This window comes from Chiloscyllium plagiosum, chromosome 32 (genome assembly GCF_004010195.1).
Source record: "Chiloscyllium plagiosum isolate BGI_BamShark_2017 chromosome 32, ASM401019v2, whole genome shotgun sequence".
NCBI classification, from domain to species: Eukaryota; Metazoa; Chordata; class Chondrichthyes; order Orectolobiformes; family Hemiscylliidae; genus Chiloscyllium; species Chiloscyllium plagiosum.
In genome coordinates this window covers 4305950-4333793 of record NC_057741.1, presented here as the reverse complement: position 1 = coordinate 4333793, position 27844 = coordinate 4305950, and the positions used below count along the sequence as shown (strand labels likewise).

Sequence of the window (27844 nt, the reverse complement as noted above, 5' to 3'; positions counted from 1 at the left end):
ACTCAGGTATCCATTTTACAGCCAAATGTTACAAATTTTCAATTTTCCAGTACACTCTGGGACTACCATCTAGTCATGTACACAGGTACTTGTAATCTCTCAGTTCAGAACAACATTCTCTCTCTCTTAAAAGTACAGTACATGCCTTCAACTTTGTAACACAAGAGTCGTTTGCAAATCTGGTGTGGAATATGCACAACATTGCAGTCACTTGCAAACAGTGGATCATGTAGATTTATGGTGATTAGTTTAATCTTGGCACTGATGTAACTGGTGAAACAGTTTGCCAACTAGAGTTGCTGACACCAGAGGGCAGGTGATCTTTGATGGGTTGAATATCTGCCGTCAGGTAGTTTGAAAATTGAATAAGGACTATCTCACAGTCTTGTTTGATCCTTGTCCTAACGTTGAAGCTTACTTTTTCAGATCTTCCACTCAGAATATTTGCAGTCATCCTTGTAAGCAGCTGTAATGTGACTGTGATACAGTTTCTTGGAATTCAAATCTTTGGAATCTTGATATGTGCAAAGGTCGATTAGCTTTACCAATGAGCTACAGTCATTTCAAATTGTATTCTTTTAGTTCTTACATTCAAAAACAGAGTTACCAAAAGTAAACTACCCAAAATGAAAACATTTTACTTTAAGGGGAAAAGGTAGGAGATAGTACTAGGCAATGATGTTTGAGAACTGGTGCAGGCATAATGGGACATGCGTCACAACAAAACTAATTCTGTTGTTAGAATCTAGCTACTTAATAAACAGCCACAAAGCTTAAAATATGCTTCCTGTTAGAATGAAACACATGCATATTAGCGTAAAACTAAATGAAAGCTCCCTTAATCATATGAATAATCCAAGATACAGAAAGCTAAATAATACTGAGGAAGATATTTTTGTCCACTGCAAGCAACAAAGAATTATGGATAACTTCACACCATTGATCATTGCTACACGTTCTCTCAAAAAATTTTAAAACCTCAATTGGTATCATTTTAAGAATTTTAAACTGAGTTGTTCCATTGTACAAAGAACATTTTGAGTTCATCGCAGCAAACAGGCATGTACCGAGATAGAAATAGATAATGTTCTAAGGATACGTGAAAGAAAAAAACGTTCATACATTCAAATTCTCCCATCAATAAGTTTATGCCCTGACAGTACAGGATAAAAATAGTCAAAATACCATCATTTATCAAAACAAAAGCTCTGATTGAGCAAGGACATAAGGTACAACAAAAGAATACTTTATCACTGCAGAAGGGTACTTGCCAATCAAAGGCAGTACAACAATTGTTACTTGCAACAATGGTTACACAAGTTAACCTAATTAAAACCAGAAAATGCTGGAGAAACTCAACAGGTCTATCAGTACATGTCAATTCTGACTGTTCAGCTTCTGAATAAATCATATTGGACTCAAAATGTTAACTCTTCTCTTTCTGCACAGATGCTGCCAGATCTTTTGAGCTTCTCCAGAGTCTTCTGTGTTTGTTTCAGATTATCAGCATCCACAGTATTCTAATTTTATTACATACAATTAAAGTGTCTGATCATTGCACTTAAACAGAATTTGAAGATGAAGTGATGCAAAACCAGACATTTGCTAATGTTTGTATAATGTTTAGTACTATTTCTGCCAACTCAGATACTGAAGCAGTCTATATCCAAATCCAGCAAGACAGAGACAATATCCAAGTGTGAACTTATAAGTGACTGGTAATACTGTTACCAGAAAGGGAGCAAACAATGACATCTCTAACAAGAGGCAGAAACTATCACCCCTTGACATTCAATAGTGTTATCATCACTGAATCACCTACTAGAATGCTGGGGGTTACCTCTGACTAGAAACTGAACTTGGCTAGTCATGTAAATACAGTGGCTACAAGACCAGGTCAGAGGATTGGATTACTGCAATACTCAGACAAATCCCCTAAGCCTGGAACCATAATTAAAGGAACAAATCAGAAGTGTGATGGAATACTTTCCACCCGCCTGGATGAGTGCAGTTCCAACAGCACTCAAGAAGCTTGACACATTTCAGGTCAAAGTAACCCATGTGATTGGTACCACATTCACAAACATTCACTCCCTCAATCACCAATAAACTGTAGAAGCAGTTCCAACTACTAGATGCAAAGTAGAAACTCACTAAGGTTCCTGAGATACCTTCCACTATCATCCAGGAGGACACGTGCAGCAGGTGTATGGGAATATCACTACCTGCAAGTTATCCTCCAAGCAAATCAGTCTGAATTGGGACTATTTCATCATTTCTTCAGTCACTGAGTCAAATTCTGGATTTTCCTTCTTCCTCCCTATATTTTGGATATAATTGCACCAAATAGAATGCACTGGTTCAAAAAGACAGCTCACTACCACATTCTCAAAGGCAACTGATGATGAACAATAAATTGGGGCCCAGCCAGTGAAACCTCATCTCTGATGAATTTTTAAAAGGAGAAAGTGAGGACTGCAGATGCTGGAGATGCATTCCTGAAGAAGGGCTCATGCCCGAAATGTCGATTCTCCTGCTCCTTGGATGCTGCCTGACCTGCTGCGCTTTTCCAGCAACACATTTTCAGCTCTGAATTTTTGTGGCTTATTCCTACATTATTACAATTTTTGCAAATAATACCAAATAAAATAAAGATCCCAAGACTGAACAAATAGAACAAACTCAGAAGCACAGAGAAAGTCAAATTATTCAATAGTGCTGTGAAAAAGAGCTTCCATTTACAAATGAAGCAGTTGCAATGTCCTTTCTCCAACATTATTCATTATGAATTTTATACATCACACCACAACATTTACTCAGGATAAATAATCAATCTCTTGATAATTCTTGGTTATTCTTTTTATCTTTCTAAAAAGAATTTTTAAATTGTCAATCGATCAGACACAAGATGAAAAATCCAAAATCCACACGCTGATGTGTCCATTTAAAGTTTCTAATGCTGACAAGCTAAGCCAGCCAAAGTTGACACCATTAAAAGGAAACTCTTACTTTCTCACACCACTAGAAGTGCATCGAAGTGTAAGTTTATATCAGGAAGCTGGGAACCTCAGCTGAAGCAAGCCAACTTTTTTGAAAGAGATCTTGAAAGGAGAAAAGGGATGCAGAACAAAACTTCTGACAAATAAATTAGTGAGTAAAAATCCAACAGTGCACCCAAGAAAAGTGTTTCAATTACAGTTAGTGGGGCTAGACTTCCAGTTACCCTGGTCAGCTTTTCAACATCATGAGTCAAGCTGCTTACCACAGCTCATTTTGTATGAACAGTCTAGTAAGAGCTGCAAGTGGGTATTTTAAAAGAATTGAATGTGAGGCTAAGTAAATCCATGTATCAGCCTATAGTGCATCCTTCTCCCAAAGTTACAGCAGGCGAACTGAAGATTTTCAACTTTATCGTTTTATATTTTGTATCTTGACAGGTCTTGCAGGAATGATAAAATTATACCTTTTTCTAATTGCACAATAGTTACAGACATAACGACGTAGCTACATTCAGTCAGCCTTGCCTTTTCATTTTAACGTGCGTAGCTAAAATAAAAAAAAATGTTTTTCACCAATGCTTATCCACAAAGTACGAATGTTATTATTCAATTGCTTTGAACTCCTTACCGGGTAGCTGTCGCTCACAAAAATGTAAATAGGTGACAAAATAAGCTGTAGCATTGTCTCTTTGTATCCCTTCTTCATTTCAAAACAAAGTCTCTCCAGAAATGCTGTTGGGCATTCCGCACCATCACTGCTGCAATGCTGAAACAAATCATATATGAAATCTTTTCAGATAGACTACTGAATAAATCCATAATATAATTTCTTACACTTTACAATATTAAAGTATTTGTTGAACTTAAAATATTACAGCAATTAGTTAACTAGCTAATCTAGCTCTATAAAACTATAAATAGAAATGTTAGCATAAATCCCCCAATAATGAGAGATTACCTTAGAGGTTAAATATGCTTACACTGAGCTAAGACACAGTAGCAGTTAGATTGATTCATATTGACTGTAGACTAAATCCAATTTTGTTTCATGGAAAGGTAGTGATGTATTCTACTAATTAATAAAATGATTAGTTCAGTAAGGCATATTGTTCAGTCATTCCAAGTCAGTGTTCTAACCCCTTGAGTGAGAAAATGTACAATGTAATATGATACTGAATATTCATATTAAGGTTTTTCTGATTAATTGGGGGCATCACAATTGCCCATCGTGGCCCAGAACTAGGAGAGGGAAGAAATGGAAGTGAAAGATGAAAAATACAGTAAGATTACTTTTGGCTAGAATATTGGTACAATTTCTGAGCTACAAGACAAGAGGCTGAATATGAAATAACTCGTACAAGAAAGATCCTAGCAACATTAATCTTTTCATATTTTTTGAAGCACATCTCACAGGAGAACTGACAGTCATTGAAAGATTAGATTCATGCATCATTTAGCAAGGAAACATGATTGGAAGACCGGAGATGGGAAGAAAAATTACACATACATCGTAAGCATTAGATGTAATGGTATAGTAAAAAGTATTTTTGTTGAAGAAAACTTAACATTATCCCAGAATTAGCTGATGAAATACAGAAAGTTTTGTTTCCTACTATTAGGCAAAACAAGCATTTTGAGGTAATTGAACAACTACCAGAGAACATACATCAAAATAATTATGACCACATTATAAAAAAAATTTGAAAACATACACTAAAACGCACTCGAGTATCAGCATAACTACAACTCCATACTATCCAATGAGTCCACAATCCTAACTGGGGTTTAAGTAGTATGGAGTGGCAGAAAACTGTGGGTAGCCAAGATCTAGACCACAGTTCTTGTCTCTCAGTTCTTGTGTCACATACAAATGTGAGATTTAAATGGAAAGCAAAACTGACATTCAAATAACTCAAGTTAATTCCTCATAGTTTCTAGTGGTATGTTCAGCTGCCTGACTGCAATGATTAAAAACGGATGGAAGAATCTAAAAGAGATGAGAAAATCCAAGAGAAAACGTAGCAAAAATAGACTGTTAAAAAAAATCACTCCTCAACAAGGTCTAAAGTCCAGGTGACAATGTAATGATCTAAAGATCTATATGAGCACTGATTTTGACATGCCTTTAATGCCTATCTTCCCAAATCTGCTAAGACGACAAAAATAACTATTATAACATAGAGGGTCAGGATAAATATCAGACTGTTCTTTCACTTGAAAAGGTGTTCCTATTATCCTACCTAGTTCATAAAAGAGAAACTGTTCCAGTGTAAGATACATCAAATAAACTTATTCTTACATGTTGCAGATCAAGCACTGGAAATAAAAGTTTTTGGAGATACTCAGGAACTATATAGCTAGCATGTAATATGTTGACATTATCCCAACCTTAAAATCTGTTTTTACCATAAAGTTATACATAGGGCATTTAAACTACACATTTACATTCACTAAATTGTATTCTATTCATAAAACATCGGTTCAAAATATCAGGTGTGTTATAATAAACAATGCACTTGAGAACACCAAGGCAATAAAGACAGCTTAGGTTAGGTCATAAGCCATGTCAGTGAATGTTTAGCAGTTCAATCAACTGAAAGATCATCTACAATACTACCGATGCACTGTTGAGGGTGTATAAGGCTCTGTTTGTCAATATTTGGAATACTGTTTTAGGTCCCATATCTACGGAAAGATGTGATGTTGGAGAAGATCATTCTTGTAATGATCTCAGGAATGAAGGTCTCTCCAGTCTCATTCCTGGCCATGCTAAATTGCCCATAGCATCTAGGGATGCTATTCAGGGGAAATGCAGGGTTTTAGGGTTGGGGGTGGGTCTGGGTGGAATGCTCTTTGGAGGGTCAATGTGGACTCGATGGGCCAAGTGGCCAGCTCCCACATTGTAGGGATTCTATGATGATTATCAGATCAGTCAAGATCTTACCGAATGGCAAACATGCTCAAAAGGATGAACAGCCTATTGCTGCTCCTAAATCTCAGGGTCATCACCTCAAAATGTATATACAACAATCTACTACAGTAATGTTACGCAAAACAAAACCTGCCACCTCACATCATAGCAAATGTGGTTCCCTTGTTCAAAAAGGGGAGTAGGGATAACCCTAGTAACTATAGGCCGGTGAGTCTCACTTCTGTTGTGGGCAAAGTCTTAGAGAGAATTGTAAGGGATAGGATTTATGCACATCTGGATAGGAATAATGTGATCAAGGATAGTCAGCATGGTTTTGTGAAGGGCAGGTCGTGCCTCACAAACCTTATTGAATTCTTTGAAAAGGTGACGAAGGAGGTTGATGAGGGGAAAGCAGTAGATGTGGTATATATGGATTTTAGTAAGGCGTTCGATAAGGTTCCCCATGGTAGGCTACTGCAGAAAATACGGAGATATGGCATTGAGGGTGAGTTGGAGGTTTGGATTAGGAATTGGCTGGATGGAAGAAGACAGAGGGTAGTAGTTGATGGCAAAGTTTCTTCATGGAGTGCCGTCACTAGCGGTGTTCCGCAAGGATCTGTTTTGGGACCATTGCTGTTTGACATTTTTATAAATGACCTGGAAGAGGGGTAAGAAGGGGCTGCTGAGGGACCCGAGTGAAGCCAATTCAAACCCAGTCATGCTTATCATCATTTCACAACAGAGGGCCAGGAGAGGGCCATTCAGCCCTTGGGACTGTTTTACTGTTCAATTACAGTATGTTTCATGTTTCATGTTGCAGTTGTATAAGACTCTGGTGCGGCCGCATCTGGAATATTGTGTGCAGTTTTGGTCGCCATACTATAGGAAGGATGTGGAGGCACTGGAACGGGTGCAGAGGAGGTTTACCAGGATGTTGCCTGGTATGGAAGGAAGATCGTATGAGGAAAGACTGAGACACTTGGGGCTGTTTTCCTTAGAGAAAAGAAGGTTTAGGGGTGACTTGATTGAGGTGTACAAGATGATTAGGGGTTTAGATAGGGTTGACAGTGTGAACCTTTTCCTGCGTATGGAGTCGGGTATTACAAGGGGGTATAGCTTTAAATTAAGGGGGGGTAGATATAGGACTGAAGTTAGGGGTAGGTTCTTCACTCAGCGAGTCGTAAGTTCATGGAATGCCCTGCCAGCAGCAGTGGTGGACTCTCCCTCTTTATGGGCATTTAAGCGGGCATTGGATAGGTATATGGAGGATAGTGGGTTAGTATAGGTTAGGTGGGCTTGGATCGGCGCAACATCGAGGGCCAAAGGGCCTGTACTGCGCTGTATTCTTCTATGTTCTATGTTCTATCACACAGCAGATCTGCTATCAATACAATTCAAATCACAGCTCATAAGAGGTATAAAATTATACATTTATTACCACCACTTAGTCCAGGGGAAGAAAGCCAACCTGAAAATGTTAATATTCCTTGGGTTCTTCCTTGCATATATCAACACAGAAAGCAAACTTCAGGATGTATTTCAGAAAGCAAACATTTCAAACTTAATTTGTGTTAATAAATCTGTGAGAATGTCACAATTATTAATCATTACATCACCTCAATCTGAGTGATGTACTATTTAGTGACATGTATGTGCACTGCACTCTTACCCATGTTATTCTCTTAATCATTATACAGACTGGTTGATAACATATTTTCTTAAACTAAATACAAACTAGATACTCAGAGTCAAACACAGCGATACAAAAAATAGAGATTCAGTAACAGCTTGCTTTAAATTACATATTTCCTGTTCTAATTCACTCACCACTGGAAGTTTTCCATGCACCTTGCACAAGTTAATGAGGACAGAGATGTCCCAGGGGCGGAGTGTAAGTGGATGAATTTGCTTGCCTCCATTCTCAGCTTCTATCTTCTCATTTTCTTCAACTCCAACTGCTGCCCATCCAGAACTAGAGGATGTTGACAATGACAGCACAGGGCTTGTGGCCACTTCTTCAAAATCAGTATACATGTCATCTTCACCAAAGTAATTTTCCTTTTAAAAGAATGGGACATGTGAGACAGTGCCAGTATAGTTGTCAGTTATACTTCACAGACAAAAGAATAATCTTACAGTAATTGCTCAATACATAAATCTGTATATGCCTTTTTGGTCCAGAATAGGACAATTTTGTTGTTAAGTGGTTAATACATTGTTACCCACTTATTTGTTTTAAGTACTACCAACCCCTTTTGTAAAGTATTTGGGGACCAAAGGCACAAGATTCTCTATAGCTGACTGTCTAGTTTCAAAGTGAATTAAATCAATTAAATAAATCTGAATGTGCTGAAATAGTCAACAGGTCTGGCAGCAGCTATAGAAAGACAAGCAGATTTAATGTTTCAAATTAACAGGATTCTTCTTTATAACTCAGAGGTAAATTTAACTAAAACATTAACTCTGGTTCTTTTTCCACAAACACTGTCAGATCTTCTGAGTATATCCAGTGCTTCTTGCTTTCATTTCAGATTTCCAGTATCTGCGGTGTTTCCCTTTTATCAATCAATGAAAGGGCTGTTTCCCCAGTCTCTAACACTTTCCACTTATGCTTCAGAAAACAATATCGAGCATGTGTGTAACTTTATTTTGGAGCAACTGGAAAAACAAAACATGATCACTTTAATTCTCTGTCTTATCACTGAGAATGTAGATTTATTTACTTGAAACACAAGACTACATTTTGTTTAACTAACATGAAAGTCATTTTCACTTCTCAGAAAAATCAAAAATCCTGGGTTGGTGGCTGGCATGGACCTAACAAGGGAGTTGCGGAAGGAATGATCTCTGCGGAACACAGATAGGAGTGCAGAGGGAAATATATCTCTGGTGGTGGGGTCTGTTTGTCGGTGGCGAAAATGGCAAAGGATGATGCATTTCATATTTGAGAGATAAATGGGAGGTGGGTGGGGCCTTGGGCCTCCCCCACGTTCCTGATGAAGAGCTTATGCTTGAAATGTTGACTCTCCTGCTCCTCGAATGCTGCCTGACAGGCTGTGCTTTTCCAGCAACACACTTTTTGACTCTAATTAATGTTAAGTTTTAAATTATTCCTGAAATGGGATGTCCATTATTGTATATAATAAATAGTAGTTTCAAAGCACAACACGGTTGCTACTTAGTCATTTTGTTTCTCGACATCTTCATATGATATGGGCATCGCTGACAAGGCCAGCATTGGTCATCCATCCCTAATTGCTTTTGAACTGAACATTATGTCAGATGACAATTTGGAAGCAATATCAATCACACTGTGAAGGACTTGGAGTCACACAATGCCCAAACTTGTTAAGGATGGTAGATTCAACTTCCCTGAGAAAAGGTTAACTGAATGGTTTAATGGTTTAGTGATGGCAACCATACTGAGGCTAGCTTTACATTCCAATTTTATCAATGCTCTTCAGGGCATTAGTCTGTCCCTCTGGAATGCCAAACCAGTAACATTATTATTCCACCATCTTCCCATAGAAGGATAATTGCTAACGTAGACCAAAAGTGAAAATAAGCAAGAATTGCCAAACAAGCTTTTTTTCAAATCAGTGCTGGTAATACATACAGTTGAAAAATGTGGTACTGGAAAAACACAGCAGGCCAGGCAGCATCCGAGGAGCAGGAGAATCGACGTTTCGGGCATAAGCCCTTCTTCAGGGATGCATACAGCCTGCTTCCCACGGAAAAACATACTGTAATGATACTGCTATGCAATTATTTCTGTAGTTGTAATTTTGAACATAGAACATATAAAAGTACAGCACAGAAGAGGCCCTTCGGCCCATGATGTTGTGCTGAGGATTATTCCTAATCTAAAATAAAGCCCTGAAGAAGGGCTTTTGCCCGAAATGTCGATTTTCCTGCTCCTCCGATGCTGCCTGACCTATGATTTTCCAGCACACTCTGATCTAAACTCTAGTTTCCAGCATCTGCAGTCCTCACTTTTGCCTAAAATAAAGTAACCTAATCTATGCACCCCTCAATTCACTGATATCCATGTGCATGTCCAGCAGTTCCTTAATTGTCCCCAATGACTCTGCTTCCACCACCACCGCTGGCAACGCATTCCATGCATTCACAACTCTGTGTAAAGAACCTACCTCAGACATCTCCTCTATACCTTCCTCCTAATATCTTAAAACTATGACCCCTCGTAGCAGTCAATCCTGTCCTGGGGAAAAGTCTCTGGCTATTGACTCTATCCACGCCTCTCATTACCTTGTATACCTCGATCAGGTCACCAGTCTTCCTCCTTCTCTCCAGTAAGAAAAGTCTGAAGTTAGACAACCACTCTTTGTAAGATAAGCCCTCCAAGTCCAGGCACCATCCTGGCAAACCTTCTTTGCACCCTCTCCAAAGCCTTCGTATCTTTCCTATAATAGGGCGACCAGAACTGGACACAATATTCCAAATGTGGTCTTACCAGGGTCTTGTAGAGCTGCAGCAAAACCTCACTGCTCTTAAACTTGACCCCCCTGTTAATGAAAGCCAAAACATCATATGCTTTCTTAACAACCCTATCCACTTGGGGTGGCAACTTTGAAGGATCTATGCACTTGAACACCAAGATCCTTCTATTCCTCCACACTGCCAAGAATCATGTCTTTAATCCTATATTCAGCATTCATGTTCTACCTTCCAAAATGCATCACTTTGCATTTATCCAGGTTGAACTCCATCTGCCATTTCTCAGCACAGTTCTGCATACTGTCACGCTGCAGCCTGCAACAGCCCTCAATACTATCAACAACACCTCCAACCTTTGCGTCATCGGCAAACTTGCTAACCCACCCCTCAACCTCATCTAAGTCATCTTACAAAGAGTAGAAGCCCAAGAACAGAGGCTGCGGGATGCCACTCACCACTGACCCCCAGGCAGAATTCTTTCCATTTCTAACCACTGCTTGATCTGTCTCGTCCACTACTCAAAGAACTCAATAAGATTTGTGAGGCACAACCTGCCCCTCACAAAGCCAAGCTGACTGCCTTTAATTACGCTATGCCTTTTCAAAAATAGTCATAAGTCCTATCCCTCAATTCTTTCTAAAACCTTGCTGACCACAGACATAGGACTGACTGGTCTGGAATTGCCAGGGATTTCCCTATTCCCCTTCTTGAAAAAGGGTAACATTCGTCTCCTTCCAATTCCCCGGTACAATTCCAAGGAGAGTGAGTAAGCAAAGATCTTCGCCAGCGGCTTAGCAACCTGCTTTCTCCCTTCCTGGAGCAACCTAAGAATAAATCTGGTCTGGCCCTGGGGACTTATCAATCTTGATGTTTGTCAAACTTTCCAGCACATCAACTTCATCAATCTTGATCTGTTCAAACCTGTTTCTGAGCTCCTCAAAGTTTTCATTCACAAGGTCCATTTCCTTAGTGAAAACCAAAGCAAAAAACTCATTTCGGGCTTCCCCTATCTGCTCAGACTCCACGCACAAGTTCCCTACGCTATCCCTGATCGGCCCTACCTTCTCCTTGATCATTCTCTTATTCCTCACGTATGAGTAAAATGCCTTTGGGTTCTCCCTCATGCTTCCTGCCAAGGCTTTTTTGTCCTCCCTTCTGGCCTGCCTCAGTCCATTTCTGAGCTACTTTCTAGTAAGCATGTGATCCTCAAAAGCTGTGCTAGATCCCTGCTTCCTCCACCTTATGTAAGCTGCCTTCTTCCTTTTGACAAGAAGCTCCTTTAGAAATTTCACTGTTGTAAATGTAATTTGTAACAGCAATGCTCAACTAGGTTATTTAAGAGACTAATCTAATTCAGCAGTTTTGCCTTGCATTTAAAAACTGACACTGGGAACATGAAAGTGGCAACTAATGAACAATGTTCCTAGGATATGGAGGGTAGGACACAAAGGGATAGAAGGAAAACAGCAAGAGAGAGGAAATGTTCTTCTTGTTGCTTACCATCTAGCAACATTGCCGTAACTACTGAAATGGTCTTACAACAAAACAATCATAATTAAAAAGAATGCTGACACTTGTTATTAAGTCTAACTATAATGGACAATGACCAATGCTCATAATATAATCCAATAAAATCAAAATATTTCAGAGGGCAAGGGACAAAACAGATTAACAGGGAATATTAATTTTTTTTCTTGGCTAATGGATATTCTTGTACTGCAACAGTTACAGATCCTTTGAGGTAGAAGACTGGCACAAAGGCCATACAATAATATAAAAGTAAGTTCCAAATAACTTTGAAAATCTGCCTCAAGTTTAAAAGATTTTTGATGTGGTGTGAGAAATTAAAAGTCTGTACCTTGATAGATAACAATGCTTTAAGAAGTGGCCCATACAGAATGATTTGTGAATCAGGAGACATTTCTAGCTCAACATGTAGTTTATCAGGTGCAAGTTCAGAAGGATCGATACGCTGTCGCTGTGAAACTGAAGGAGAATGCAGAATTCGTTCAGAGGACTTCTGTGATGATCTTGATGTTGACTGCTGCATTTCAAATACTTCAAAAAGAAAGGTTGTACATTTTTTTAAAAAGCATTTTCTCACACAGACATAGGTTAGCTGTTGAAACTAAACTTAAATTTGAGAATACATAACCTCGGTTGTTCCTACTGATTTTAATAATTTCTAAAATTCTACTACTCTCATTAAACAACTTGCAAAATGTTGCATGATACATATTCAACATAGCACTTAAAAATAAGTTGAAGCCACTTTTATTAATTTGTGCCATAGCATGCTGAAATACAAAAAAGAAGTTTTTTGGTGCAAGTCTGTTTGGACATTTGTTTCCAGAAACCATTTGATCCAGTCCCACTCTCCTGTTTCCTCACTATCACCTTCATTATAGTTCATCTAGCAAGCATGTAAGTGTGTTTTAAAAAAAAAGGACTTTATTCAAATTATTGCAATAGAAAAATCCACATTTTAACAATATATTGTGAAGAGCATTCTTCTAATCCCCATTTTATTTCACATTTTGGCTTCTCACTACAATCTCACTGACTGTCTACTAGTTAGGCCACATCTAGAGTATTACGAGCAACTCTAGGCATTAAGCCTTAAAAGTATACTGCCCTGCAAAATAAGTTTCTTCATTTCGCTACAAGGTTCAGGACCTGATCAGGTGTGCCCCAGAACTCTGTGGGAAGCTCGGGAAGTGATTACTGGGCCCCTTGGTAAGATATTTGGATGATCGATAGTCACAGATGAGGTGCCGGAAGACTGGGGGTTGGCTAACATGGTGGCAATATTTAAGGAAGGTGTTAAGGAAAAGCCAGGAAATTATAGACCAGTGAGCCTGACATCGGTGGTGGGCAACTTGTTGGAGAGAATCCTGAGGGACAGGATTTACATGTCTTTAGAAAGGCAAGAACTGATTAAGGATAGTCAACATGGCTTTGTGCATGGGAAATCATGTCTCACAAACTTGATTGAGATTTTGAAGTAGCAGCAAAGAGGACAGACCAGTAGATGCGACCTATATATTTTCAGCAAGGCATTTGACAGGATTCCTCGGTAGACTGTTAGCAAGGTTAGATCTCATGGAATACAGGGAGAACTAGCCATTTGGATACAGAACTGGCTTTAGGGTAGAAGACAGAGGGTGGGGGTGGAGGGTTGCTTTTCAGACTGGAGGCCTGTGACCAGTGGTGTACCACTAGGTCCACTGCTTTTTGTCATTTACATAAGTGATTTGGATGTGAATATAAGAGGTCTGGTTAGTAAGTTGGCAGATGACACCAAAATTGGAGGTGCAGTGGACAGTGAAGGAGGTTACCTCAAAGTACAACAAGATCTTGATCAGATGGGCCAATGGGCTGAGGAGTGGCAGATGCAGTTTAATTTAGATAAATGTGAGGTGCTGCATTTTGGAAAAATAAATCAGGGCAGAACTTGTATACTTAATCGTAAGGTCCTGGGAGTGTTGCTGGAAAAAAAAAAGAGATACCTTGGAGTGCAGGTTCAAACCTCCTTGAAAGTAGAGTCACAGGTAGGTAGGTACAATAGTAAAGATGGCATTTGGTATGCTTTCCTTTATTGGTCAGAGCATTGAGTATAGGAGTTAGGAAATCATGTTGCAGCTGTACAGGTCCTTGGTTAGGTCACTTGTGGGATATTGCGTGCAATTCTGGTCTCTTTCCTATCGGAAAGATGTTGTGAAATTTAAAAGGGTTCAGAAAAGATTTACAAGGATGTTGCCAGGGTCAGAAGATTTGAGCTATAGGGAGAGGCTGAATAGGCTGGGGCTGTTTTTCCTGGAGTGTCGGAGGACGAGGGGTGACCTTATATCATGCGGGGCATGGATAGGGTAAATACACAAAGTCTTTTCTCTGGGCTGCGGGAGGCCAGAACTAGAGGGCATAAGTTTAGGGTGAAAGGGGACCAATATGAAAACGACCTAAGGGTCAACGTTTTCACATGGAAGGTAGTGCATGTATAGAATGAGCTGCCAGAGGAAGCGGTGGAGGCTGGTACAACCACAACATTTAAAAGGCATCTGGATGGGTATAGGAATAGGAAGGCTTTAGAAGGGATCTGGACTAAGTGGTGGCAAATGGGACTAAACTAGGTTAGGATATCTAGGTAGGCATGGACGAGATGGACTGAAAAGTCTGTTTCTGTGTTGTACATCTCTATGACTCTATGACAGAGTAAATAAACTGGGATTTTATTCCCTGGAAATTAAAAGATTAGAGCTTGAATCGGTAAAAGCATTAAAGAAAATTTAGGGAATAAATAGGATAGATTTAGTTTGCGTGTTTAAGACTAGGGAGCCCAGTCCACAGTTTAGAGACAGACCTTACAAATTAAATTAGAAAATATTTCATTAAACAAAACATGGTGGAAATTTGGAATTCTATCTTTCTCAACTGATGCCACATCAATTGTTATTTGTAAAACTGAGATTGACAGATTTTAATTAGCCAAAGGTATTAAGGAATAGAAAGTAAAAAGAATATAGAATGGAAACACATATATAGTGTTCTGTCACATCAGTCATGATTTCATTGAATGTTGGAACAGACCGAAGGAGCCAAATGGCTTACCCCTATTCCCAAGTGGGAACAATTTACTGCTTATATACAACATTGAGGATTTCAAGATTATGCAAAGACTGTAATGATGTCACACCTTAACCTCTGGAATCTATTGAACAAAAGTTAACTATAAAACTCTTTCATAAATTGCCCCTAAGAAATGTATGCAAATCGCAGGACCTTGACATACTGAGAGTCACAGAGACGTATAGCACAGTAAAGACCGTTTGGTAACTCATCCATGGTGACCAGATATCTTAAATTAATCTAGGCCCATTTGCCAACACCTGGCACATATCCGTCTAAACCCTTCCTACTAATATACCCATCCAGATGCCTTTTAAATGCTGTGGTTGTACCAGCCACTATTACTTCCTCTGAGAGCTCATAAGGACAAAAGAAATAGGAGCACGAGTAGGCCATCTGGCCCTTCGAGCCCAGTCCGCCATTTAATAAGACCATGGCTAATCTTTTTGTGCCCTCAGCACCACTTCTCCATCATAACTTTAATTTTTTTACTGTTCAAAAAATCTCAGCTTTAAAAAAATTCAATGAGGAAGCCTCAATTACTTCACTGGGCAGGGAATTCCACAGATTCACCCAGAGGCATTCCTCCTCAATTCGGTCCTAAATCTGCTACCTCTAATCTTGAGGCTATGCCCTCTTGTCCTAGTTTCACTGCTAGTGGAAACATCCTCTTTACTTCTTACTTATCTATTCCCTTTTGGATGTAGGTTTGCTCGGTGAGCTTGAAGTTTCATTTCCAGATGTTTCGTTACCCTACCAGGTAACATCTTCAATGGGCCTCAGGCGAAGCACTGCTGAAAATTCCTGCTTTCTATTTATATGTTTGGGTTTCTTTGGGTTGGTGATGTTATTTCCTGTGGTGAAGTCACTGCCTGTTCCTTTTCTCAGGGGGTGGTAGATGGAGTCTAACTCGATGTGTTTGATGATAGAGTTCCAGTTGGAATGCCATGCTTCTAGGAATTCTCGTGCGTGTCTTTGTTTGGCTTGTCCTAGGATGGATGTGTCTTTGTTTGGCTTGTCCCAGTCGAATCACAGCACCTTGACATACTGGTGCAAATGACTTTGTCATACCTTGTTTTGTTTTTTAAAAGATTAGTTTAAATTATTCTACACCTTCTTCTATTTGTCCATAATCTAATAGGTTGCTCCTACTCAAACAGATGTTGTACTACCTTACAATTTTGTTTTTAATACAATCAGTTTCCATCATCTCTTCAGATCAAGTTTTCCAGATCCTGACAACTGTTTTTCTTTTTAAAAAAAAAGGCTTCTGATCTTCCCTCAACATCTTTTGCCATTGATTTTAAATCTTTGACACACAGGCCAAAGGGTACAGTTTTTGCTCATCTATTCTATCAAAACCCCTCGCCTTAAAACCTCCAACAGGTCAGCTCCTAAATTTCTGTCTTTGATAGAGAATAACCCTACCTTTTCCAACCTCCCGAAGAAGCCAAGATGTGCCATTCTTGAAAGCATTCTGGCATATGCACATTGAACATGCAGCACAGAAATTGCCGTTTTGCTCCAAACTGTCCAAGTTGGTGTTTATGCTCCATTCAGTATCTTCCTGCACTTCCTCATTTAACTGTCAGCTCTACTCTTTCATCCCTCAGATGCCTGTATAGCTGCCCCTAAATATTTTCCATACTACTTTCTAAATTACTCCCAGTTATACGAAGTTCTATATGCTCTTTGGTAAATAAGAATCGTTGAATTCCCAAATCAATTTCTTGCTGACTAAGTTGTCTTAACAGACTCTGGTTTTGCTCTTCCCCACAAGTGGGTAGGTTCTTTGCATCAACTCTAGCAAAACATTAGATCATTTTAAAGGCCTCTATTAGACCACTCTTCAGCCTTCTCTTTTCAAGTGAAAGGCAACACAAGCTATTCACCTTTTCTTGACAAGTCCAACCTCTTAGCTCTGACATCAACAAAATAAATCTGTTTTGCATTCGCTCCAGTGCATTTATATCTTGTCATCTGGCTCTGCATTTTCTGATCATATTATTTAATCCACAGTATTTTAGCAAAAACTGTTTGACAATAAAAACTCATATTTTGTTACACTTTCTTATTCACTTCATTACCTTTTGAAAGAGGACTTTCTGCCTGAAATCCATGGTGACTTCATCATTATGCTTTTAGTTTCGTCACTTTATTTTTATGTTCTCCTTTGGAGTCCATTATTTTCCCTACTACCAGTGGTCTATAGTTGCTGGGGAATGTTCTATTGCCCTTCTTAAATACAGCTACAATGATAGAAATATGCTAGCCGTCTGCTGCAATATGTTTTTCTAATTAATTATTCAGCATCTGTGATGATGCCTTTGTCATTTCTTACATTTTTTTTTAAGAAGTTGCAGATGCAATTTGTCCAGCCCAGGAGATTTATCTTCTTAGAGTTATTTGTTGGTTTATTTACTATTATTCTTCTATATAATTTAAATGTGGTTTTATTATTTCCACTGTCTTCCCTACTCAGCCAGCCTCCTTAAAAACTACTGAAGCAAAATAATTACTTAATAAACTTGACTTTACAGTCAATAATGAAAAAGGGCATTCGCCATTAACCTTGAAGCAAGGCTCACCTTGCTATCTCGCCCTCAGGGTGGCAAGAATCTTACTTTTCTTGCTGTGCAATTGACTATAGAATTCTTTAATGGTATTTCGAGTGTAATCTCACCTAGCTATTCAAGCAGCAAAATCATAGAGTTCTCATGGTCACCCAATTAGAAAATCAAAAGCAAAAACATTTTGAATGAAATGAACTAAAGACTGGGGCACATGCATGAGGTAAATTTAAAAACCGAAATATCCAAATAAAAGCTTTTTCTAAAGAAAGAGATCATAAATAGATCATTACTGCTAAATAAATAAATTCACATGAAGCATCTCAAAAGTGATCTGTGGAACTTGCCACTACCTTGAATGGATTGAGATAAATAGCACATATGCATGTAAGGGAGAAGTAGATAAATAGAAGAGGCAAAGAGGAATAAAAGGATATATTCATCAGATGTGATGAAAAACTAGGGTCAGAAGAGGTATTTATGGACCATTAGCACACAATGGCCTGTTTCTTTGCTGCATTTCTGTTGCAATTACATCTAGTTTATTTGAAAAAGAAAACTATGAAAAGCTGTAGAGAAAGGCACAGTAAGGCACAGTCGCTCAGTGGTTAGCACTGCTGCCTCACAGCGTCAGGGACCCGGGTTCGATTCCAGCCTCGAGCAAGTGGCTGTGTGGAGTTTGCACATTCTCTGTGTCTGCGTGGGTTTCCTCTGGGTGCTCCCATTTCCTCCCACAATCCAAACATGTGCAGGTTAGGTGAATTGGCCGTGCTAAATTGCCCATAGTGTTCAGGGATGTGTAGGTTAGGTATATTTGTCAGGGGTAAATGTAGGGTGATAGGGTAGGGGAATGGGTCTGGGTGGGTTACTCTTCGGAAGGTTGGTGTGGACTTGTTGGGCAAATGGCCTGTTTTCACACTGGAGGGATTCTATGAAATTCTATAGATAGATATATGGGAGCAAATTACTTCTCCTTCTGTTCTATATGCTTGTTCAGCACCTCACCTATGCAAAAAAGCAGGGTTGTTGCCACAGCAATTATTTCTGATGATAGCTGAAATTTCCTTGTAGATTGAAAGTTACATAAATTTATAATTTTCCATAGGATTACTCACCATTAAACTTACATTGCATGTATACATCTTCAGGGAGAAATCAGGTGTCAACTTGAAAAGGTCAACCAGTAAATTAATTATAAATAATTTGGACAGACTGATGTGTCAAAAGACTGACACAATGTTTTTGCATTAATAGCCAAAATAAAAAAAACTAATTACTTACCAACATAATAATACTCAACATTTGAATGCTAGCAAAAAACTTCAAAACAGAGTTTGACAATATTTTTATTCGGCAAACGTATTAAGGGATATAGAACCAGAGTGGACATAATGAAATTCAGATGCAAATCAGCCACAACCCAATTGAATGAGCAAAAAGGCCTAAGGTGCTGAATGGCTTGATCGTGGTCCTATATTCTTTATACCTTTGTAATAAACAAATGAATGAATAATAGAATGAATGGCTTCTTACAGCTTTGCTTCAACTGTTCATCAGCTTTCTGAGGGTAGATGGGATGCCAAGTATAGTCAATACAGAGTAGGATATTTGGAACAGACCAGCACTCAATCCAGTCGATCCTATAAATTATGAAAACAAACCAAATTTCAAATTAGAATCAAATATCAAATTAAGTTTTTTTTTAAGAAGTAGTTGCTCACATTTTTAAAAATGTTATGCATTTCTTACAATTACACCATGGAAACAGGACCTTTGGCCCAACTCATCCATGCCAACCAGGTTTCCTAAACTGAACCAGTCCTATTTGCCTGCGCTTGACCCATATCCCTTTAAACCGTCCCTATTTATGTACCTGTCCAAATGTCTTTTAAATGTTCCAATTGTACCCACCTCTACCACTTCCTCTGGCAGCTTGTTTCATACACACACCACCCTCTATGAAAAAGGTGCCCCTCAGGTCCCCTCTCACCTTAAACCTGTGTCCTCTGGTTTTGGGGGGAAAAGACCTTGGCTATTTGTCTTATCTATGCCCCTTATGATTTTATAAACCTCTAATGTCACCCCTAAGCCTTCAAACCTCTAGGGGAAAAAGTCCTAGCCTATTCTTACAGCTCAGACCTCCCCAGTCTCAGTAACATCCTTGGAAATCCTTTTTACATGCTTTTCAGTTTAATAACATCCTTTCTACAGCAGGGCAACCAGAACTTTATGCAGTACTCTAAATGTGGCCTAACCAAAATCTTGTACATAAATAATAGTGTCCCAACACTTATACTCAATGTTCTGACCGATTAAAGCAAGCATGCCAAACGCTTTCTTCACCACCCTATCTACCTGTGATGCCACTTTCAAAGAACTATGTACCTGCACCCCCTAGGTCTCTGGCAACACTCCACAGGACCTATCATTAACTGTGTAAGTCCTGCCCTTTCTGGTCTTACCAAAATGAAACACCTCACATTTATCTAAATTAAACTCCATTTGCTACTCGTTGGCTAAGCTGATCAAGGTCCCATTACAAACTTAGATTAAATGTCTCCACTGTCCACGAGACGACCAATCCTGAGCTGAGAATACAGTGAAATGAGGGGATGGCCTTGTATTCTCTGGAGTTTAAAAAGACTGAGAAATGATCACAGTAAAATATACAGAACTTAAGGAAGGTGAGACAAGAAAGATTGTTTCCACTGACTGGGATAGTCACGAACGAGGAGTCATAGTTCTGGAATAAGCAATCAGCTGCTTAGGACAGAGATGAAGAAAAGGTTCTTGGAAATTGTGGGGCTGAACCATTGATTCTACTCGAGATTTGATTGGTGGATTATTCAGCGGTCAGGGAATCAAGGTATGTACAATAGGATAGATAGGTTTGTTGATATAATAAACTTCAGCTAAGACCTTAATGAACACATGAGCAGGCTGGGGGAACTTGCTGGTCCTACTTATGCATCCACTTCTTAGTTGTGGTAAATTCATATGTACTCCTTCAGAATTCATTGCAGCACTAGACCCAAGTACAAACCAAGTGTTGTATTGTGATGTTTACAAATTTCAGGCATGTCTTTGAAATTCTCTCGAGTGAAGAGGCACCTGCCAATCCTCGTGTATTTTCCCTTCAGTACTCTCCCTGTACAACCCAAAATCTAGCCCAACATTGACTGTAACAAACAATTCTTTGTAATTTGTACCAAGTATTGTGTTCTTTGCACATTTTGCTAAAAGACAGCACCACCTGAAGCAAGGTCTGGAACAGTATATGCCCTACATCATAAGTAAAATATACAGAGAGCAGGAGTCAAAGAAAATTCTCCTTTATTAAGTGAATTTCAGTCGTTGCTTAAAAATGTCTAAGTACACAATGCATTATTAGTTTTGCCATAATTTCCCCAAAATTAACTGAAATTCCTTACTGCAATTCTTGCTGCAGCTCCAGGTCAGAGAGAGTCATAGTCATACAGCACACCTTATACAGCCTTATTCAAACCAAGAATGTGTTTTCCAACTCTTTCTGATAACTTCAATCACATTCAGCTGAGGACAATATCTTGGTCACATTTCTGTGCAGGATTCACCAGCAATCCTGTCAATTAAACTGACAACGTTCTTGCTCCGTAAGTATATTCACATTCTTATATTTCATACTGTGCCCACAAAGTAAAATTAACCCTTCCATGATAAGTGTGAGCATTAATTGGACACCTGCATCAAGACATACAGTCATAGAGTCATAGAGATGTACAGTATGGAAACAGACCCCACGGTCCAACCCGTCCATGCCGACCAGATATCTCAACCCATTCTAGTCCCAACTGCCAGCACCTGGCCCATATCCCTCCAAACTCTTCCTATTCATATACCCATTCAAATGCCTCTTAAATGTTGCAATTATACCAGCCTCCATCACATCCTCTGGCAGCTCATTCCATACACATACCACCCTTTGCGTGAAAAAGTTGCCCCTTAGGTCTCTTTTATATCTTTCCCCTCTCACCCTAAACCTACGCCCTCTAGATCTGGCACCCCACCCCAGGGAAAAGACTTTGTCTATTTATCCTATCCAGGCCCATCAAAATTTTGTAAACCTCTATAAGGTCACCCCTCAGCCTCCAACGCTTTAGGGAAAACAGCCCCAGCCTGTTCAGCCTCTCCCTATAGCTCAAATCTTCCAACCCTGGCATCATCCTTGTAAATCTTTTCTGAACCCTTTCAAGTTTCACAACATCTTTCCGATAGGAAGGAGACCAGAATTGCAGGCAATATTCCAACAGTGACCTAACCAATGTCCTGTACAGCCACAACATGACCTCCCACCTCCTGTACTCAACACTCTGATCAATAAAGGAAAGCATACCAAACGCCTTCTTCACTATCCTATCTACCTGTGACTCCACTTTCAAGGAGCTATGAACCTGCACTCCTATATTGCTATTGTTCCTTGTCATCTTGGCTAATGGGTCAAAAAAGTGAAAACAGAAACACTTCAAATTTGTTTAAAATAAAGTGCAAATTATGACATCGTGCAAACTGTTAACTTCAATGCATATTTGTTAATGTCTGCAGTTTATGGCTTTTCTTCTTAACACACCTGTGAATTCAGTGTTTAAAACATAACATTTAAATGTAAGTAAATTCAATGACTGTAAAGGAAAAAGCTTCCAAAGCACTTGTTTGGTTAGCACACAATGCTGTTCTTATCATAATTTGTTGGGAAGTTGTCTGCTTAGGTGTGTCCTGAATAATTTAGAGCCAATTGCTATTGTCAGAAGTTTCCCTAGATTGTTTGGTTCCTCCAACTGGGAAAAGGTCAGGTTATCTGAAAGTCAAAGTGACAGTGGGAAATGGCTTTCTTTTTTAAAATAGTTCTAACTATAAAATACCTTTAAAAAAATCACTACTGAACAAAATGCCACCCTTTATTCTAAACACAAGAATGTACGCATAGAAGTAACATTTCATCATACTCAATAGTTAACCAGTAGACACTTGTTCAAAAAGACAGTATCATTATGTAATGTCACAGTGTATTTTGCTTTTAAACTGTGGGTGCACTTCCCTAATTCAGCTGCGAAATGTAATGAAGTAAGATATCTCAATTGTGGCAGGATGTCAGCACTTAAAGGTTATCTGTCACAGACAGACAGATTAAAAATATGTCACTCCAGTAATTCAATGATATAGAAACAAATCTATTTTATACGTAATCTAAATTGTACAGTTTAGGATTATACAAATTGGGGAGTCTCACAGCATCAAGTCAAATATGGACAAAGAAACTTACTATTACCACTCAAACCACACCATCTTCACTCAAGGTGGTGAATCAACATTCCTGTATGTGGAAACAAATTGAAAGAAACACCGAGGACTTCAATGTTCATCACCAGAAGTATCTTGACACCATAATTACTGACTGAGTTGACTGAATCGTAAAGGACACTGCTGCAAAACTGGCTCTACAGCAGCTGATAAGGGAAACAGCAAGAGGGAAAACCCTACCTCAACATGTCCTCATCAATCTAACTGACACCATCAGGAGGGATGACCATTGCATCTTTGTGGAGCCAAAGACTGATCTTCATGTTGTTGGAACCCTCCCTGAAATGTCATTATTTGATTGTTTTATCAACTTTGGTTTGGAGCTGTGAAATGTCAGCTAAAGGTGACATTTACATTTTTTTCAAAATCGATCTGTTCAGGGATATTATTACACACAGCTGGAGCAGGTGGGACTTGAACTTGAGCATCCTGGCTCAGAGGGAGAGACATTACCACTGCACCATCAGAGTCCCTTGACATTTAAGTACAATTTCCTAACTAATTCCCAATAACTGTTTACCTTGTTACATTTACCACCTCGTTATTTAGTGGACTATGAACATAATCAGATGTTAACACAAGTAGCAGGACCTAAGCTTTCAGCATGTTGAAGCTACAGTGCAAAACTACCTGAATAAGGCTCAGTGAAAGCAACATGCCACAGACAGAGCCAAGAGATCCTACGACCAATGGATCAGATCTGAGCTCTGCCGTCTGGCCACATTCAATCACGAATGCTGGTGAATAAATAAACAACCAACTGAGAAGAGAAACTTGACAAACATCCTCATTTTTAATAATGGGGGAGCCCAGCACATCAGAGTACAAGACAAAGTTGAAGCATTTGCAAGTAAAGGGATGAAAGGTGTCTTGTGTAGGAATAGTTTTCAATCAGTGTGCTGCAACAAGGTGAGAAGAGTGCCGCAAAATGTTCAGGAAGCAGTGCCATTTTACCCAAGTATTGAAGCTATGCCCATGCTTCCAAGTTCATCTGGAACAATGCCACTTACAAGTTCAATTCCAAACCCACACAGCATTCTGACTTTGAAATATGTCCAAAATTGTTCCTTCACATAGTGAAATCAAAATCCTGAAATTCCCTTACAGCACTATGGGTGCTCTTACACCAAATGGACTGCAGCAGTTCAAGATGGCAGTTCAAGGTGGCAGAAATGCTGGTCTAGCCAACAACACATGCAACCAGTGAGTGAGCAGAAAAAAACTTCAGCTAAAATTACAATTGCATGAACCAACTTAGCATCTTCCTGACATCCCGAAGTTCACAGATGCCAGTGTTCAGCCAATTTAACTCATTCCACACAGCATCAAGAAATAGCTGATCTTTGCTCATGTCTTCGTAATCTTCAGCACAATTCATAATTTCTAAGATACTGAAGTAGTCCATATCCACACGCCTGCAAGAGTTGGACAACATTCAGGCTTGGGTTAACAAGTAATGTTACATCTGCATTACACAAGTGCCAGGCAATGATCAACAAGACGAAACCCACCAACTCCCCTTGACATTCAATAGGATTACCATTGTTGAGTTTCCCCCACTATTAACATCTGAAGGTTATCATTATCCAGAAACTGAATTTGATCAGTCATACACTCATAGTAGCTAAAAAGCAGAAATTCAGCAGTGAATACTTCATCCCATGACTCCCTAAAACCTGACCAGTACCAATAAAGCACAAATAGGGAGTGTAAGAAATAATACTCCCCATTTGTCTAAATGAGTGCAGGTCCAACAACACTCAAGAAGCACAATACTATCCAGGTCAAAGCTTGGATACCCATCCACCACTGAAACACAATGAAAGCAGTGTATAAAACTTACTGGACGTACTGCTGAAATTCACCATATCTCCTCTACCATTTTCTTCTACACCTACAAGAGTAATGACAGCAAATGCATGAAAACATCACTACCTTCAAGTTCTCCTTTAAGCCACACTCCACCTTACTGTTCCTTCATTGTCATCATCACTTTCAACTTGGAGATTGTATAGACTGTAATAAATATCCAAACAGCTTATGTTGAGATCTATGCAATGCACCAGAGAGTAGGATAAATCTGTTTCCATCACATATTTTCAAAGGCATGCACTTATTTAGGAAATACACAAACAAAACAAAATAGATTATGATTAGTAGGCAGATACCGCTGCTGACAGAGTATGTCCAGAAATATCTAATAATGATCTGCTTTGGCTAATCAACTATTAAACATATTTAGATTTAGAAAAACACACCTGAATTTGTGATCACAGAAAAGTAGGCATTATTAGTATAGATGGAAACAAAATTACTAAGGGAAATTAATAAAGCAAGTGAATCACAAAATTTTTAACATATGGAATTCACATGAAAGCAAGTACAAGTAATACAACAGGTCAGAGTACCCTCAAAATGTTGAAACCCCTATTCCCGATGAAGGGCTTTTGCCTGAAACGTCAATTTTCCTGCTCCTCGGATGCTGCCTGACCTGCTGTGCTTTTTCAGCACCACTCTAATCTAGACCACGGACAAATCTGTAGTACAACAAACACATTCATCAATAAATGTAGGTCAGAAAAATGATACGTGTGGTTGCACTCACAGAAGCTGGAGGGATATTTTAAATGTGGTACCTCAATAAAAATGCTATGGTAAGGAATAAGGAATACTACCAAAAAGAAAACTGCAACATATCCAGGAAATAATCAAAAGTAAATTAGAGATGTCAAATTGCCTTGAGGGGCATTACAAACTGATATTGCAGTCTCAAGTATTCCAATTCAATTTTGTTTGGGAGAGGGGGGCACAGAGAGAAGAGACAGTGGTGTAGTGGTAATGTCACTTGACTTGTAATCCCAAGGCACAGTCTTATATTCGGGGGGGGGGGGGGGGGGGTCATAGACTCAATCTTCCACGGCCGCTGTAATCAAACTGGAATATAAAACTAGTCTGAGTGATGGTGACCATGAAAACTACTTTAAATTTTTGTCAGAACCTATCTTGATTTATTTTGAGCAGGAAATCTGCAGACCTGTCCTGGTCTCTACTCCATACCCACAGTAATTTTGTTGACACTTAACTGCCCTCTGAAATGGTCAGCAATCACTCAGTTCAAGGATAATTAAGGATGGGCAACAAACGCTATGCAATATGACGTATGATATATACCATCATCATTTAGGAATTTTGAATTTTTAGAGTAAAGCATGAAGGATTTTGATTTCAATTTTGTGAAAATAACTTTTTTACAACAGTAAAATCAAACTGATATTTGTAAAAATGACCTAAATACATAATCCCAAGGACTGTGACTTAGTAAGTACCTAGACAGATGACTATGGTGCTAACTGATGAAATGTTTGCACTTTTGAGTTTACAACATACAGAAGAAACAGATGATTAGGGTACAGTGCAACTTAGTTTGAGTTTGGTTCAGAAGAATCAGGTTGCATTTTTATTCTAACAGAAGAATATGGTTTCAGTTCAGGAGAATAGTTTTATCCTTGCAAAAGGACAGGTTAGTTTACAAAGTCTTCAAACTGAGAGAATTTATGTAAAAGTTGTCAAGCCATCAGAATTGAAATAAAACAACTTAGGCTAGCAGAACTGAAAGGAGGTTCAGGCCATATGAACTTGAAAGTCACATTAAAACAATTCAGCAATCCAAAAAGGAAATTTGGGAAGAGTCAGTTAAACAAAAAAATGAAAGAATTAAGATATGAATGATGTCTCTCTGGGATTGAATAAGTTAAAAAAAAATTACTGGGAAAAAAGTTAAATTTATGTCTTTGCTTTTTTTCAAACTAAATTACATACATATATACATATAAACTTCTGCTCATGTTAAAACTACTTTCACATCCTCCTATGAATGCATTCAGCAACTAACTACCAGAATAACGAACTACAAAATCAAGCCAGATTTCTTTGTTGGATCTTATTTGTCCAATGTTACCATGAAGGGTAACATTACTTGCATTCACAACAACTGGTCTGTTCAGCAATGCCCACATTACAAATAAATGAAAAGAAACTCAAGAAATAAAAGCAGACATAAACCATTCAGCCCCTCAAGCTTGTCCTAACATTTAATATGATTATGACTAATCTTCTAACACATCTTCATTTTCCTGCAGTTCTCCATATCCGCGATTCCCCGATAAATCAAAATCTTCTGATTTCAGTTTACCATAGCAATTCTAAAGATTCACAATAAAGTGAAGAATTTTTTTATCGCAATTCTAAATGATTAACTTGTTATTCTGAGACTGTGCCCCATTACTCTTGGTTCTTCAGTCAGAGGAAATATCTGTCCTGTCAAAGCCTTACAAAAGGGCAGAAATGGGTACTACAGATGCTGGGGATTAGAGTCAAGATTATTGTGGTGCTGGAAAAGCACAGCGGGTCAGGCAGCATCAGGAATTCCTGATGAAGGGCTTTTGTCCGAAACGTTGATTTTCCTGGTCCACGGATGCTGCCTGACCTGCTGTGCTTTTCCAGCACCACTATAATCAAGCCCCTACAAAATCTTGCATAAACTCTCATCCATCTAAGCTCTATGTAGTATGGGCCCAATTTACTCAGCCTCTCATCCTAGAAACTAATATCATGAACTGTCACTGTACCTCCACCAAGAAAAGTATATTAAGCATTAGATATGAAATCTCAAACTATTTACAGTATTCCAGGTATGGTATAATTAGGTATAATAACATCCAATTTGTCTTCCTAATTATTTATTAGACTTGCATGCTAATATTCTAAACTTCCTTATGTAAGTATACACAAGACTATCTGAACATTTACATATGGGTTCCATGCCTTTTTAAAAAAATCTCCATATTTTTACAACCAGCACTTCTCACATTATTCTACACTGCCATCTGATGACCCACTCCATTAACCTATTCCTTTTGCAAACATTTTGTTCCATTATGGTT

At 38.8% G+C, this 27844-nt stretch overlaps 1 protein-coding gene across 11 annotated transcripts in view; it reads right to left on the bottom strand.

The window, feature by feature from the left end:
• kiaa1109 (KIAA1109 ortholog) overlaps positions 1–27844 on the bottom strand; it is a 420067-nt gene that overhangs the window by 238481 nt on the left and 153742 nt on the right. For all 11 annotated transcript variants that reach the window (XM_043674034.1, XM_043674040.1, XM_043674039.1 and 8 more), the window contains 4 exons: positions 19098–19204; positions 12227–12426; positions 7738–7968; positions 3628–3765 (listed from right to left, as the gene is read on the bottom strand). In XM_043674034.1, the coding sequence (XP_043529969.1) occupies positions 3628–3765; positions 7738–7968; positions 12227–12426; positions 19098–19204 (676 nt within the window). The remainder of the gene's footprint in view (positions 1–3627; positions 3766–7737; positions 7969–12226; positions 12427–19097; positions 19205–27844) is intronic.